At 36.4% G+C, this 17,236-nt stretch overlaps 1 protein-coding gene across 1 annotated transcript in view; it reads left to right on the top strand.

The window, feature by feature from the left end:
- The window catches only part of FAM186A (family with sequence similarity 186 member A), a 162,052-nt gene that overhangs the window by 127,317 nt on the left and 17,499 nt on the right, over nucleotides 1-17,236 (top strand). Inside the window, exons 6-7 of the mRNA XM_072654668.1 lie at nucleotides 3,576-3,742; nucleotides 4,429-4,614. Coding sequence (XP_072510769.1) covers nucleotides 3,576-3,742; nucleotides 4,429-4,614 — 353 coding nt within the window. The remainder of the gene's footprint in view (nucleotides 1-3,575; nucleotides 3,743-4,428; nucleotides 4,615-17,236) is intronic.

The following is a 17,236-nucleotide window of genomic DNA, read 5'->3' as shown; positions in this document are numbered from 1 at the left end:
ATGATAGACCTTTGGAGAAAACTGAGTGGAGACAGAAAGAAATATACCTTTTTCTTAGTGGCACATGGCACCCACACAAAAATTGACTTTAGAGCATAACAACTTCACAAATAAAAGCAGAAAAGCAGTGTTAAATGCATCCTTTTCAGATCATAATGCAATAAAAATTGTGTTCAATAAAGGGATATGGAAATATAGGCTAAAAATTTATTGAAAATAAAATAATCTAAACCTAAAGAACAAATGGGTCAAAGAATGAATCATAGAAATTATAATTTCAAAGAGACAGCATACCAAAATGTATGGGATTCAGACAAAGCAATATTTGGGGGAATCTTTATATCTCTAAATGCTTACATCAATAAAATAGAAAAAGAATAGATCAATGAATTGGGCATGCAACTAAAAAAAGTAGAAAAAGAACAAATTTAAAACTGTCAAACACCAAATTAGAATCCTGAAAATCAAAGCAGAGATTAATAAAATTGAAAGTAGGAAAACCATTGAACTAATAAATAAAAGTAAGAGATGGTTTTATGGGGAAAATAGATAAAACAGATAAGGATAAAAATAGATAAATATGATTTTAAAAAAAGAAAAGAGAAAACCAAAAAATTACTGTTATCAAAAATGAAAAGGATAAATTTACCACCAATGAAGAGGAAGTTAAAGCAATTATTAGGAGCTATTTTTGCTAAATTATATGCCAATAAATCTAACAATTTAAGTAAAATATATGAATATTTACAAAAAATAAATTGCCATGATTAACAGAGAGGAAATAGAATACTTAAGTAATCCTATCTTAGAAAAAGAAATTAAAAAACCATCAATGATCTCTCTAAGAAAAAATTCCTAGGGCTAGATGGATTCAGAAGTGAATTCTACCAAACCTTTAAGAGCAAGTAATTCCAGTACTATAGCAACTATTTGGAAAAATAGGCAAAGAAAGAATCCTACCAAGTTCCTTTTATGGCACAAATACTGATACCTAAACCAGGAAGCGCCAAAACAGAGAAAGAAAACTATAGACCAATTTCTCTAATGAATATTGATGCAAAAATTTAAATAAAATAATAACAGAGATTACCCCAATACATCACAAAGATCATATATTATTACCAATTGGGATTTATACCATGAATTCGGGACTGGTTTTTGACAAAATACAGCACTCATTCCTATTAAAAACACTAGAATACATAGGAATAGAGTTTTCCTTGAAGTGACAAGTAGTATCTATCTAAAACCATTGGCAAGCATAATTTATAATGGAGATAAGCTAGAAGCCTTCCCAGTGAGATCAGAGGTGAAGAAAGGATGCCCGTTATCACCACTATTATTCAACAATGTTGCTAGCTATAGCAATAAGACAAGAAAAAGAAATTAAAGGAATTAGAATAGGCAATGAAGAAATAAAACTATTACACTTTGTTGATGATATAATGATATACTTAGAGAATCCTAAAGAATCAAATAAAAAACTAGTTGAAGTAATTGATAACTTTAGCAAAGTTGCAGGATATAAAATAGACCACATATATCATCACCATTTCTATATGTTATCAACAAAGTTCAGCAGGAAGAAACAGAGAAATTCCAATTAAAATAAATACAGACTATAGAACATACTTGAGAGTCTATCTGCCAAGGCAAACTCAGGAACTATATGAACACAATGACAAAATACTTTTAATACAAAGAGAGTCAGAGCTGAAAAAAATGGAAAAATGTTCATTGTTCATGGATAGGTCAAACCAACGTAATAAAAATGACAATTCTACCTAAATTACTTATTCAGTGCCATACCAGTCAAACTACCAAAAAATATTTTATAGAGCTAGAAAAAAATACAAAATTCATCTGGAAGAACAAAAGGACAAGAATATGAAGGAAATTAATGGGAAAAAAATGAGGGAAGATGGCCTAGCTGTAATCATCAAACTATTTGGTACTGGTTAAGAAATGGAATGGTGGATCAGTGCAACACATTTGGTATAAAAGACAAAGTAGTAAGTGACCATAGTAATCTAGTTTTTGATAAACCCAAAGATCCAGGTTTTGGGGACAAGAACTCATTAATTGACAAAAACTGCTGGGAAAAGTGGAAATCAGTTTGGCAAAAACTAGGTATAGACCAACATCTCACACTGCATACCAAAATTAGGTCAAAATGGATACATGATTTAAGCATAAGCAGATTAGAGGAGCATGAAATAGTTTATCTGTGAGACTATATATGAGGGAAGCATTTTTAACCAAACGAGAGAGAGAGCTTTACTAGATGTGAAATGGATAATTTGGATCACATTAAACTAAAAGGGTTTTGCACAAGCAAAGCCAATGCAGCCATGATTAGAAGGGAAGCAGAAAACTAGGGAAATTGTTTTATAGGATGTCTCTCTGATAAAGGCCTCATTTCTCAAAAATATAAATAACAGTCAAATTTTTTAAGAATAAAAGGTTTTTCCTAATTGATAAATGATCTGAGGATATGAGCAGTCAGTTTTCAGAAAATAAAATCAAAGTTATATCGTCATATGAAAAAATGCTCTAAATCACTATTGATTAGAGAAATACAGATTAAAACAACTGTGAGGTACCAACTCATATCTATCAGATTGGCAAACATGACACAAAAGGAAAATCACAAATGTTGCAAGGGATGTGGGAAAATTGAGACACTAATGCACTGTTGGTGGAATTGTAAATTGACCCAACCATTCTGGAGAGCAATTTAGAACTATGCCCAAAGGGCTATAAATCTGTGCATACCTTCTGATCCAGTAATATCACTACTAGATCTGTATCCCAAAGAAATATTTTAAAAAGTAAAAGGACCTATATTTACAAAAACATTTATAGCAACTCTTTGTGTGGTGGCAAAGAACTGGAAATTGAGAAGATATGCACCCACTGAGGAATGGTTGAACAAGTTGTGGTATATGATTGTAATGGAATACTATTGTACTATAAGAAATGATGAGCAGAATGCTTTCAGAAAAACATGAAAAAACTTGCATGAGCTGATGCAAAATGAAGTGAGTAGAATGAAGAGAACATTATACACAGTAAAGCAATATTGTACAGTGATCAGCTGTGAATAATTTAGCTTTTCTTTGCAATATAATAATCTAGAAAATTCCAGTGATGAAAAATGCTGTCTACCTCCAGAGAAAGAACTGGTGGAATCTGAATGCAGATTGAAGCATACTTTTTTTACTTTATTTTTCTTGTTTTGTTTTTATTTTGGTCTGTGTTTTCTTTCACAACATGACTAATATAGAATTATGTTTTGCATTATTGCACATGTATAACCTATACAAATTGCTTGCCTTCTTAATGAAGGGCAAGAGGAGGGTGAGAGGGAAAGAATATGTTATTCAAATTTCAAAACAAATATTACAGATTGTTTTTACATGTAATTGGAAAAAGTATTTTTTAAAAAAGGATATTCTCTAAAGGGGAAAAGACATTAAAAGCAAACTTTTACCTAGGGCTTGGTACACAGCTGAATTTTGCTTGAAGATTTCTGACTTTCTTTATTGATTCTTTTCTCTGTCTTCATCTTTTAGATCCAAAAGAATTATAACATTAAATTTAATTATCCAGTACCCTTGGTCATCCACAGAAAGGAGCCAGACCATCCTTTGAAAGCTGTCTGCTTCAAACATGTTGTCCAATGGCCACTCCCAGACAGAAGGGAAGAGAAAAAAGAATTTGAAATATTCAATAAACTTGAGTATGTGACAAATATACTATTAGAACATTCTCCACGGTGACATTATGGGGGCATGATGTTTCTCCCTTCTTCTTAATGTAGTCTGGTCCACTGGAATGTTTGTGTCAGCTATTTGACTTAGGTTATTTATGGACATTTCCCTTAAAGTATGTAGCTTTATTTCATTGTTGTTTTTTTTTAAAGAGCTTTATTCTCCTTCAGAAAAGGTCAGCCTTTCTTAAAAATTCAAAAGTAAATATTATAAAGCCAACCCCCTTTTGTGTAGGTATATATGGGGAATAACAGGAATTGGAGGTAAGAAAGAATTATTTACTCTACTTTATTTATGTCCCAAATAGGTTTTTAAAAAAAGTTCCAGAAAGGAAGTTGTTCATTCTACAATGAGTAACAATTGAGAAAAACCATATAAATGTGGCCTTAATGGTTCTCTCAGGAACCAGTGCTCATTGGATTTTTCTAAATGGGCACAGTGTCCTTTTCCTAAATCAGGGTGGGGGTAAAGGTATGTGGAAGAACCATAAGCAAAACAGAATCACAGTGGAGGGAGAAAATGGTGAAGGAGGTAGTAAGAAAGTACTAGTGGATTGCCCTTCATGAAAAGAAGGGACTTGGACATGGGATATTTGGGTTGTTTGTACAACCCAGAAGAGCTTATTGCTTCCTAATATAGCTCCCTAATTTTTTAGGAAACCGAAGGACAAGGAAGAGGCCATTTGGAGAGCTGATTTGTCCACCTCCAGTTTCCCAATAGAACCAAAGATACCTATCAAAGTCCTCTGGGATCAGGTTGGTGGGTATCCAGATATTCCCAGACTGCTGGAATTAGATATCTGTTCTGCCTTCAGCAAATCTCTTGCATCTATTCAGTCAAGGTAAGTACCTGACTTGGATGTGGGCAGTTGAGTTGGTTGGTTGGTTGGTTGGCACTTGAATAAGCCCAATGGCTTATGGTTCTGCCTAGCATTTGTAACTTCATTTCCTTTCACTCTTGTACCCTGGAGTTTTCACTGTAAAGTACTGGAGAGAAGCAGGTAGGGTTCAGACTTGATAATTTTTCTCTCCCTGGACTGTGGAAGTGTCCTTAAGTTCTTTCTGTTTTAGCTGAAAGCTGAATTCAGGGCAGGTTTCTAGTGTTTCTTTATATTGTCCTGTAGATGTCACTATTTAGCAATGCAAGACTTAAAAATCTTACCTTAGAGGCCCATCTAGTCACAAAGTCAAATTTCACTGAAGATCTTTTTTAGAGTTTATTACTGAAAGTAGCAGAAGGACAATGTCATATTTTTTTCCACTGTATTGCGTGGCCCAATGCCCTGGAGCCAAGGACAAGGTAAACTGTTTTCTAGAGTACCCACAGTACTTTGTCCTCATAAGGAGTATTGTGTTCAGTTTTGCATGCCATAGCACAGAAAAGACCATTGAAAAGATGGTGAAAGCCTCTATATCTATGTCATATGAGGATCAATTAATGGAACTGGGAATGTTTAGCCTAGAATGGTGAAGACTTGGGCAGGGAGTGGGGTGGAGTATGTCAAGGAGTGATATCTGACTTCAAGTATTCGTAGTTCTATCAAGGAGGATGCCTTAGTTCTATTTGACCCCAGAGGGCAGTACCAACAGAAATGAGAAGGTGCAAAGAGACAAATTTAAGCTTGAAAAACTTCCTGACAACTAAACCTATCCATAAGTGGAGAAAGGAGCCTGGAGAGGTGCTACGTTCCCTATCCTTGGAGGTCTTCAAGTAGAGGCTCAATAACCATGAAACATGATAAAATGAGGATTCTTTCTGAGCACAGATTGGACTAAATGGCCACTGAAGTCCCTTCCTAGTCAAAGAGTATGATTCTGTGAAGGCCAAAGTGAGACTTTAGTGTAATACTGTTACAGAGAAGCAGTCTTAGGCGTTTGTTAGTCTTGTTACTTGGCCCAAGTTTCATGTCTAGGCCCAATTTAAGTTCAGCTTTAGGGTGGTCTGCCATACTTTAGGGTCTGATGGCCCTTTTAGCAGATTAGGTGAGGTGGCTATTTTACTATTTCTAAATCATGTTGAAATTATTGTTTTCCCCCACTCTCATTACTCAAAGGTAAGTGAAAGCCTTTGCAATCTGCATTAATTCTCCCAAATCAGAGAATTATTCCATATCCTGAAAACTTCGGTAAATTGAACTCTTGTCACTTGGAAAAGGGAGGACCCCACACATATAGTCAGACTCAAATTGTTGAACTAGTATCATGAAGTCCTAGGAGACTTCATTTGTTCATAGAGTATGAGTATCGTTTTCTTATCTCATCCCCTCTTTTTAAGTAAGAAAATTGAAGTTCAGTGTTACCTAAGGAGTTAGAAGCGAAGTTCTGACTAGACTTTGAGTCAACTCTCAGTCAACTGAGATTTCCAAACATTTATTACCCAATTAGTATATACTATGTATGATAAAAAGATTACATAGCCTAGTTAGTAGGGAAAATAAGACACATATTATATTAAAACATATTATAATGTAATGTTTGGAAGGTTAGTTAGCCAGTTACTCAATAAACATTTGCCTACAAACAAGAAACATTGCCTTCATGTTCCAGCAAAACCAGGCTTCAGGTGATACAATGTCATTGAAAGGGAAGATATCAAAAGTCAATAAACATTTATTAAGTATTTCCTACGTGAAAGGTACCATGCTAAGACTTGGGACATCAGAAGAATGGATCAGGTTGCTATGGCAAAGATCTTTTCTTGCTGGAGTTATTAGAAAAGACTTTCTAGGGAGGTAGTGTCCTGGAAAGAGATTTGAATACCAGTTTTGCTATTTACTCCCATCCCAGTTTACACAGATGATTCACTCAGAATTTAGTTCCAAAGGTCACTGATTCAAGGTCTTATACTTTGGAAGAGAGAACTCAGTCTGATAATGTCATCTGAGTGGTAAACTCCTACTTCACTGATTTCTTGTGCTAGCATAGGCTTGCCATTGACAGAACAGGATATGGATCTTATAGGCTGCATAAATTAGAACACAGATATTCCCTAACCAAGACTTCCAAATGCTGCTGCTCTTACTCAGGTACAAATGTGATCAATATACACATACTGTAATGCTAATGAGGATGCCTCAAGACCATAGGATTTTAAAGCTTGAACTTGTATAGGTTTGCTTTTCATTTGTAAAATGAGGGGGTTAGACCAAATAATCTAAGGTTCTTTCTAGCTAGGTGGCAAAATTGATGGAATGCTGGACTTGAAGTCCAGAAGACTCATCTTCAAATCTGGCCTCAGACACTTACTGGCTGTGTGAACCTGGGCCAGTCACTTAATCCTGTGGGCCTCAGTTTCCTCACCTGTAAAATGGCCTGGAGATGGAAATGGCAAACCACATGAAGAAAATCCCAAATGGGGTCACAAAGAGTTGGAACTAAACAACTAAACAGCAACCACAGCGATCCATCTCTAAATCTTGTGATCTTAGAGACCATGAGGTGGCCCTTGAGCTGGGTGGATACAATGTCAACAAAGATGGATGTTCCAAGAAGAGAGAGTAACTAAGTTTTCAAAGTGCTTTCCATACATTGAGTTTCACAACCACCCTCTGAGAATTGGGAGTATGGAACAGCAATCAGTCTTCATTTTCTGGAACAGAAGGTATACGGAGGAGAGGGTAGTGAGAGACAAGACTGGAAAGGTGGGTTGAGGGCAACAAACACTTCAATATTTTATATATATACACACACATATACATATATATATATTACTATGTGGATGGCACTGTAATAAACTCTGGATAGACAAAGACATCCATTGTAATTTAAGATTGCCCCCCACCAAGGGATAGATAGCTGAGGAATGCACTGGATGATGGGATTTGAAAATATCTCTACAGGTTAGAGTTGAGCAAAGCATCTTCATCACATTACAAAGCATCCACCCAAAAACTTCTTAGGGATTTTTTTTATTTCCAGTGGGCTTGGAAGTCTTATCCCTATTAAGGAATGATGAGTTGTGATAAATATATTGATATGCTAAGAAATAGAATTGTTCCAGAATTAGATAAATTACAAAAGAGGGTTGGAATGCTGCAATACAATTTTGTACCATGACATACATCGTATCCAAGAGATAGAGATGAACATACTTACATGACCTGAGAACTCACCAAATTTAAACATTATTGAAAAATCTAATGAACACTATGATCTGAGACAATTCCAAAGATGTGATGAAAAATTCTATCTACCTTCAGAGAGAGAACTGATAAACTCTGAATTCAGACCAAAGCATAGTTTTTTAACTTTATTTTTATTGTTTTATTTTGTTTGGGTTTTCTTTTGCAACATGGCTAATATGGAAATATGTTTCACATAACCTCACATGTATAATCAAAATCAAATTACTTACTTTCTCAAAGGGAGGAGGGGAGGGAGAAAATTTTGAACTCAAAAATTTTTAAAATGATTGTTAAAATTCTTTACATGTAATTGGTAAATATTTAATGAAACAAAAAGAATTTTTTAAAAAGATAAAGACAAATCTATAGGCTATACAATGTAAGACTAGAGTTGGAAAAATGGAGTATTCATCAAAGTATTCATCACCATTAAGATATTGGTTTCCCATTGAAGAATTAAAGAATATGTGTCAAATTTATGAAGATTCAATGCCACTTCAACATATAACAAGTAACTGAAGCAAATGGAGGATGTATTACATTTTATCATGTATTATGTATTACATTTAAAATGTAAAACGTTAAAAGGCTTATTGTATAAGCCAAGACACTGAATTATTTTACTTTATCCCAGTTCATTCTCAACCCTATTGAGAACTGTCTGAAAGTTGAATAGACTGCCTGAGAGGGTGGTGAGTTCCTTTCTCCTTGGCAGTTTTCAAACAAAGCCTGGACATCCACTCATTGGGAATGTTGCAGAATGAAGTATTTTCTAGTCATTTTTTTCAATAAACTAGGCTACAGACATACAAATAAAAAAATGGAAAATAGTCTCTATCCTAAAGGAACTGTTACAGTCAAAATAAGATAAACTGAGACATAATGTTCCAAGCACAATGAATGTATTAGTAAAGTGAATTTGCAAATAAATAGGATCTCAGCTTCCTCAGCAAAATTAAGACTCCAAGGTGAGGAATGGCTACCCTTTTTATAGTTTTTAGGAAAGTGCAGACCAAAGAACAGGACTTCATAATGGGGGAACAAGTTATGATTAGTTAAAAGAGCTCGACATCATGAATGGCAAAATCAATAAGACTGATAACTAATCATAATTGGTAATCAACATGATTGGTTACAGAACTGAGGTATGGGGGACAATATGATTGGTTGGAAATTGGAAATGAGGCATTAGCAACAACATCCTCCTTCCTTCTTATGACTAAGAGGTTTGAGTTCACCTACAAGGTTAGAGATAATGGACCAGACTAGTTGGATAACAAAACAGACATCCTTGAAGGATAGTTTGGTAGTGTAAAGATACTAGAACGCACTCCCTGGTGTCTACCTGCATCCCTCAAGTATAAAAGATTTCCTTGAGGCAAGAATAGAACAGTGATTAGCAGGAGAAATGAACTTTTAAACTACTCATTATGGGCCAGCTAAATTTCTGAATTAAGTTCAGAGACAAAGAATCATGACTTGGGCAGTTATAGGGAAATAAAATATATACTTATAAATAAATGAAAAATACATACAACATCAATACAAAATAATTTCCCTGGGAGGAGGCCACTAGTGATTGGGGAGGATAAGAATAGGTATAGTATATAAGGGATCACTTAAGCTGGGACCTGAAGGAATCTGGGAATCATACATTTTCTCTCTTTCCATATATATGGAGAGAGAGAAAATGTGTGATGTGTACTACCAATGTAGTATACCCACATAAGGTTCATAGATTTATATATTTCTCATATACATATATATATGTATATATATAAGGAGAGAGAAATATATAAATCCATGAACCTTATGTGGATATACTACATGGGTACCCACATAAAGGACTCAGAGGTGGATTCCATGCAGCTGTTCATTTGACATAGTTCATTCTCAGTACCTGACCAGGCTTTCTCTCTTTGCAGTCATCATACATCTTTTTGATGATATCTTATTTATACCTGCTTAATGTCTCTCCAAGACCCTTTGGGTGACCTGTAATGTGGTGTTCCATATAAGCTTGAATGACTGACCTTCTTTTGCTGCCACTCAGGACATAGCTCTTAATTTTAGTGATTCATGTACTTTTTAAGGCTTCCCTTTGTAAACTTGTAAACTTTGCCTTATATACTTTGTAAAGTTAGCTCTCTATCTGATAATATGATCTGAGTGGAAAAACCCTAATGCACAGATTTCTGGTGCCATCAAAGGGTTGCAACTAATAGAACAACACTTTCCAGACAGGCTTTCAGAAGTGAGAACCTAGATGTTCCTTAATCCAGGCTTCTGCAGATGCTGCTGCTATTCTCAGGTCAAAAACAGTGGCCTACCTATACACGGCTAGTAATCATAGGCTTTAAAGCTAAAGGGGGCCTTAAAGATCAATTAAATAGAGATTCTTAACTTATTTTTGTATCATGGACTTCCTTTAGCAGCTTGGTAAAAGCTATGGGCTCATTCTCAGAATAATGCTTTTTAAATCCATAAAATAAAACACATAGGGTTATGAAGCAAGGCAATTATATTGAAATACAGTCATCAGGTTATATATTTTTAAAAGCAACAGAACCCAGGGTAAAAATCTTTGATGTAGTCCAAGACCTTCATTTTGCGGATGAGGAAATAGAAGACAAGAGAGATGAAATATCTTGCCTGAGGTCACCAAAATATCAAGTGGCAGAGCCAGTTGTCTTTCCACTACATGAATCTTCTGATTCATCCTTGACTATGCAAAGTTTGAAGGAAAGGACATTTTGGTGGGTAGGGATAGAGAGGGGACAGATCCCTGACAGTTACAGCTTTGCAGAAAGAAGGGGGAAGTCTCCATGATGGAAAATGCTATCCACATCCACGGAAAGAGCAATGGACTCTGAATGCAGATTGAAGCAGACTATTTTCACTTTGCTTTTAATTTTTCTTTCTTGTGGTTATTCCCTTTTGTTCTGATTCTTCTTTCACAACATGACTAATGTGGAAATATATTTAATGTGTTGTCCATGTATAATGTATATCAGATTGCTTACTATCTTGGAGGGGGGAGGGAAGGAGAAAAATTTGGAACTCAAAATCTTACAAAAATGGATGTCGAAAACTATCTTTACATGTCATTGGAAAAAAAATACTATTAAGTGTAAAAATAAAGAAGGGGAGATTTCACTTTTTTGGATTGTTTTTCAGTCTTTAAAATTTCCCATACTGGTGAAAAGTCTTGGGAAGTCAGGCGTAATAACTGACTATTTCTATACTTGTATAGGGCCTCTACCATTGATATTAACATGCCCAAGTCCCAGATGATTAGCCCATGGGATAAGAAAAAAGTTCAGTCTTTGTGATCTCATGATCTCTTAGACACTATGAGTAATATGTGATTTAACACATTCCTTGAGGCTCTACTTTATATAGGAAAGATTAGAGATTCCCCAAAAGACTCAACAAACCCCTTTTTTTTCAGAGTTCACAAAGAGACTCAGTATTTTTAAAAACCAAATTATGAAAATGTCATCTAGTTGTGGCTTAGCTTTATGAAGAAGGTGCTGCCTGTGAATGACAGTCAGGATGCCTGACCCTATCTGACGCTCTCAGTCTTTAATCTGGCTCTGTGATTTATGCCAAGTCAGAATTATAGAATGTTAGAACTGGAAGAAGTCTTGAAGATCACTGAGTCCAGACCCCTCATTTGCAAGAGGGAGAAACTAAGACCCAATGTTTAGTCACATAGCTGAGAAGGCTATATTCTAACTAGTAATTATCATTTTTAAAACCTTCACTGTATATATCTGTGTGCAGCTCCAAAAAAAAAAAAAAAAAAAAAAAAAGAGACCCAGCTTCCTGCCCTCAAAGATCTCACAATGAAAGGAAAGGAGGTTAGACAGGGTGACAGGTACAAAAAAAAAGTGCCTACATATAGCAGTGTTCTGGTAAATGTTTATCAACAGACATGATATATTTTTAGCAAATCCGTCATTTAATAAATAAATGACATAAGTTTAATCTGCTTTTTTTCCAATCATTTCACTGTCTAGAAAAACCACAAAACAATAAACCAAGCCTAGACTTTTATTTCTGTGGTATAAATGTTCACCCTCAAAATTTAAAGCTGAATGTAATAAAAATGACCAGTTTACCTCTATTAATTTACTTATTTAGTGCCATGCCAATCAAACTAACAAAAATTGTTTCGTAGAGCTAGAAAAATAATAACAAAATTCATCTGAAAGAAAAAAAGATTCAGAAATGCTAGAGAAGGTAGCCTAGCCATAACAAATCTTAAATTGCATTATAAAGCAGCAATCATCAAAACTGATATTTTGTACTGACTAAGAAATGGAGTGGTTAGGTACACAAGACACAGTAGTCAATGACTCTAGTAATCTACTGTTTGATAAACCCAAAGCCTCTAGCTTCTGGCATAAGAATTTGCTATTTGACAAACACTGATGAGAAAACTGGAAAATAGTATGGCAGAAACCAGGCATAGACCAATATCTTACACCATATACCAAAATAAAGTCAAAATGGGTCCATGATTTAGATATAAAGGTTGTTACTGTAAGCAATCTGGGAGAGCAAGGAATAGTTTACCTGTCAGATTTATGGAGAATGAAGAATTTATGACCAGACAAGAGATAGAGAAAATTATGAAATGCAAATTTTAAATAAAAATAAAATTTAAAAATAAATTTAAAAATTTAAAAATAAAATTTAAAAATTAAAAAGGTTTTTTTGTATTTAAATTTATTTATTTAAGTTTTCAACATTCATTTTCACAAAATTTTGGGTTCCAGATTTTCTCCCCATTCCTCCCCTCCCCCACCCCAAAATTCCAAGCATTCTAATTACCCCTATCACCAATCTGTCCTCCCTTCTAACATCTCTCCCTTCCCTTATCCTCATCTTCTCTTTTGTCCTGTAGGGCAAGATAAATTTCTACACCCCATTACCTGTATTTCTTATTTCCTAGTTGCAAGAACAATACTCAACAGTTGTTCCTAAAACTTTGAGTTCCAACTTCTCTTCATCCCTCCCTCCCTACCCATTCCCTTTGGGAAGGCAAGCAATTCAATATAGGCCACATCTGTGTAGTTTGCAAATGATTTCCATAACAGTCATGTTGTGTAAGACTAACTATATTTCCCTCCATCCTATCCTGCCCCCCATTTCTTCTGTTCTCTTTTGATCCTATCCCTCCCCAAGAGTGTTGACTTCTAATTGCTCCCTCCTCCCACTGCCCTCCTTTCCATTATCCCCCCCTACCCTGTTTATCCCCTTCTCCCCCACTTTCCTGTATTGTAAGATAGGTTTTCATACCAAAATGAGTGTGCATTTTATTCCTTCCTCTTAGTTGAATGTGATGAGAGTAAGCTTCATGTTTTCTCTCTCACCTCTTCCCTTTTTCCCTCCACTGAAAAGTCTTTTACTTGCCTCTTTTATGAGAGATAATTTGCCCCATTCCATTTCTCCCTTTCTCCTCCCAATATATTTCTCTCTCACTGCTTAATTTCATGATTTTAAGATATGATCCCATCCTATTCAATTCACCCTGTGCTCTGTGTGTGCGTGTGTGTGTGTGTGTGTGTGTGTGTGTGTGTGTGTGTGTGTGTGTGTGTGTGTGTAATCCCACCAACTACCCAGATACTGAAAAAAGTTTCAAGAGTTACAGATATTGTCTTTCCCTGTAGGAATGTAAATAGTTCAACTTTAGTAAGTCCCTTATGACTTCTCTTTGCTGTTCACCTTTTCATGCTTCTCTTCATTCTTGTGTTTGAAAGTCAAATTTTCTTTTCAGCTCTGGTCTTTTCATCAAGAATGCTTGAAAGTCCTCTATTTCATTGGAAGACCATTTTTTCCCCTGAAGTATTATACTCAGTTTTGCTGGGTAGGTGATTCTTGGTTTTAGTCCTAGTTCCTTTGACTTCTGGAATATCCTATTCCATGCCCTTCAATCCCTTAATGTAGAAGCTGCTAGATCTTGTTATCCTGATTGTATTTCCACAATACTTGAATTGTTTTTTCTAGCTGCTTGCAATATTTTGTCCTTGACCAGGGAACTCTGGAATTTGGCCACAATGTTCCTAGAGTTTCTCTTTTTGGATCTCTTTCAGGAGGTGATAGGTGGATTCTTTCAATACTTATTTTGCCCCCTGGTTCTAGAATATCAAGGCAGTTTTCCTTGATAATTTTATGAAAGATGATGTCTAGGCTCTTTTTATGATCAAGGTTTTCAGGTAGTCCCATAATTTTTAAATTGTCTCTCCTGGATCTATTTTCCAGGTCAGTTGTTTTTCCAATGAGATATTTCACATTATCTTCCATTTTTTCATTCTTTTGGTTTTGTTTTGTGATTTCTTGGTTTCTCATAAAGTCACTAGCCTCCATCTGTTCCATTCCAATTTTGAAAGAACTATTTTCTTCAGTGAGCTTTTGAACCTCCTTTTCCATTTGGCTAATTCTGCTTTTGAAAGCATTCTTCTCCTCATTGGCTTTTTGAACCTCTTTTACCAATTGAATTAGCCTATTTTTCAGGGTGTTATTTTCTTCAGCATTTTTTAGGTCTCCTTTAGCAAGGTGTTGACCCACTTTTCATGCTTTTCTTGCATCTCTCTCATTTCTCTTCCCAGTTTTTCCTCCACCTCTCTAACTTGATTTTCAAAATCCTTTTTAAGCTCTTCTGTGGTCTGAGACCATTGAATATTTATTTTGCCTGTTTGGGATACAGAAGCCTTGACTTTTATGTCCTTCCCTGATGGTAAGCATTGTTCTTCCTCATCTGAAAGGATGGGAGAAGATATCTGTTCACCAAGAAAGTAACCTTCTATAGTCTTATTTTTTTCCCTTTTTTTGGGCATTTCCCAACCAGTTATTTGACTTTTGAGTCCTTTGTTAAGAGTAGGGTATACTCTGAGAATCTGTAAGATCTCAGTTCCTCCAAGGTGACACAATCAAGCGTGTACTGCTCTGGGCACAGGAAGGGAATTTTGTGCCCAGAATCTTTGCAGTTACCTTTCCACAGCCACCTGGCCTCCAGTTCTGCCAAGTCAGCACTGGGGGCTGATTTTCAGATAAGCTAGATGGGCAGGGCCACCATTCAGTGTGAGACAAAGACCGGCTCCCCCAGGGCCTCCACACAGGGCTGAGGCAAGAATCAGCTCCTCAGTGCTCCCAGGGTTTTTACGCTCCAACAATGGGTGCAGCAGCTGTGCCTGCTGATGTAGCCTCTGTGGTAGCTGCCTAAGGCCAGAGCTATGAGAAGGCCCTTTTCCTTTCCTGGCCAACTGAAAAAACCCTGTCACTGACCTTTGGTGCCTGTGGGTTGAGGGATCTGCGAACCCGCTGCTGCTGGGACTGAGGATTCCACAACTGGAGATTCTGCCTCCAAGGGCTGTTTGCGAGCCGTGCTCAGAGGCCAAGTCTGGGCTGGGCTCCGCTCCTTGTCTGGTGCAACAGACATTTCCTGTGGGCTTTTCAGGTCACCCTGGGCTGGAAATCTCCTCCACTTCTGTTGTTCTCCACTTCTGCTGCTCCAGAATTTGTTGAGAGTCCCTTTCTACAGGTATTTTATGGGCTGTGTGGGGAGAGCCTCTGTATCTGTGTCTTTCTACTCCGCCATCTTGGCTCCACCCCCCAAAAATAAAATTTTAAAATAAAAAATAAAATTTTAAAAATAAAATTTAAAATAATGACTCCATCATATCCCTGTCCATATATTCAGAAAAAGAGGATTAGAACTACACAAAAATAAGAGGAGGGGGCTGACCAGACCACGTCTTCAACACTGTATTCAGTTTTAGCCTGGAGCATGTCCAGTAAGTGACCAGGATCTTTAGGTAACTTGAAATCATATCAAAAGAAGATCATTTGAAGGACCTAAGGATGTTTAGCCCAGAGAAAAGAAGACCAAGGAACACATAATGACTTTTCAAATATTTGAATCATGTGGGCAGTGGATTATACTTGTTTTCCTTGGTTTCATAGAGAAAACTAGAAATATAAGAGAGGAGAGTGAGGGAGATTTTAGCTGTCATCATTGTAAGGTGGAGAAATTCTCCCTGTCTTATACTAGCACTAGACATGAAAAGGCAAGTGGGTAGCTACTTGGAGTATAATCTCTACATAAATTCTCAAGTGGCAATCTCAGTTTGAACTGCTCCTGCACCCAGGTCTTCTTAAATTTATGAGTCAAGACCCCATTTGGGTCCCTGAGGGTCCTAGGTGGACTTCTCCTGTCCATCTTCTCTACATTGTGGGAAGAGACCAGTCAGGGTTTCCTGTGGCTGCAAGTCTTTCTTTGACACATTCAAATTAGCCCATGTTCTATCTTGTAATGTTTACTCCAGGGTTAAAAATATAAAGATAACTTCATTAAAATGGCTCAGCCCCCATCACATTGAGATTCTTATTTCTTTCCCAGCTTCACATAATTCAAAAGAGCTAAACATTCCCATTATGGATTAGAATTGCATTTATTGAATGGAATAAAATAACAAAAAGATATGGCATTACAGTTGGTGACTGACTGACTACCCACTGCTTTTAGCAAAATCTAAAAAATCTCACTCCTCCATGGTGAGCAGCCTGTTAAGATGCAAGTTCTTTGCTTTACCTTTGCCCAGGGATCAGATATGCTTGGAGGTCACCTGTGGAGAAGGGATAACAAGCATCCCCTTAAGTAAATGCAATGTACCAGGCACAGTGCTAGTCAGAGGGGCTACAAATATAACAGAAAGACAGTCTATGCCCTCAAGGAAATTTTGTTTTATTGGCTGATGGGTGGTGAAAGGGGGGAAGGGAAAATGTTGCAAGATAAATAAATAGTGATTAGCATGGGACACTAACCACTGGAAGAACTGGAAGGGGCTTTTTGAAAGAGATGACAATTGCTCTGAGTCCCAAAGGGACCAAGAGATTCCAAAAGGTAGAAGTGAGGAGGGAGGGCATTCCAGGCATGGAGAAATTCACTGGCTTCCTTAAAGTCTCAACTAAAATTCCATCTTTTTTTACTTGAAGCCTTGCCCAATTGTTCTTAATTCTAGTGCCTTCCCTCTCTTAATTGTCTTCCATTTATCTTATATGTAGTTTGCTTTGAATGTATTTGCTTACATATTATCCCCCCCATTAGATTGTGAGCTACTTGAGGATAGGGACTATCTTTTGTCTCTTTTTTATTGTCAGCACTTAGCAAAGCACCTGGCACAGTAGGCACTTAATATATGTTTATTGATTGATTGAGAAATGGGAGTTGGAATATCACATATCAAGTAGGTTTTTGGCAGGAGTATAGTGCATGATGAGGGAAGTAATATATGACTAGCCTAAAAAGATAGGCTGGAGCCAGATTGTGAAG

The sequence above is a fragment of the Notamacropus eugenii genome, chromosome 3 (genome assembly GCF_028372415.1).
Source record: "Notamacropus eugenii isolate mMacEug1 chromosome 3, mMacEug1.pri_v2, whole genome shotgun sequence".
Classification (NCBI taxonomy): domain Eukaryota; kingdom Metazoa; phylum Chordata; class Mammalia; order Diprotodontia; family Macropodidae; genus Notamacropus; species Notamacropus eugenii.
Note: the sequence above shows the minus strand (reverse complement) of the source record. Positions and strands in the feature narration are given on the sequence as shown.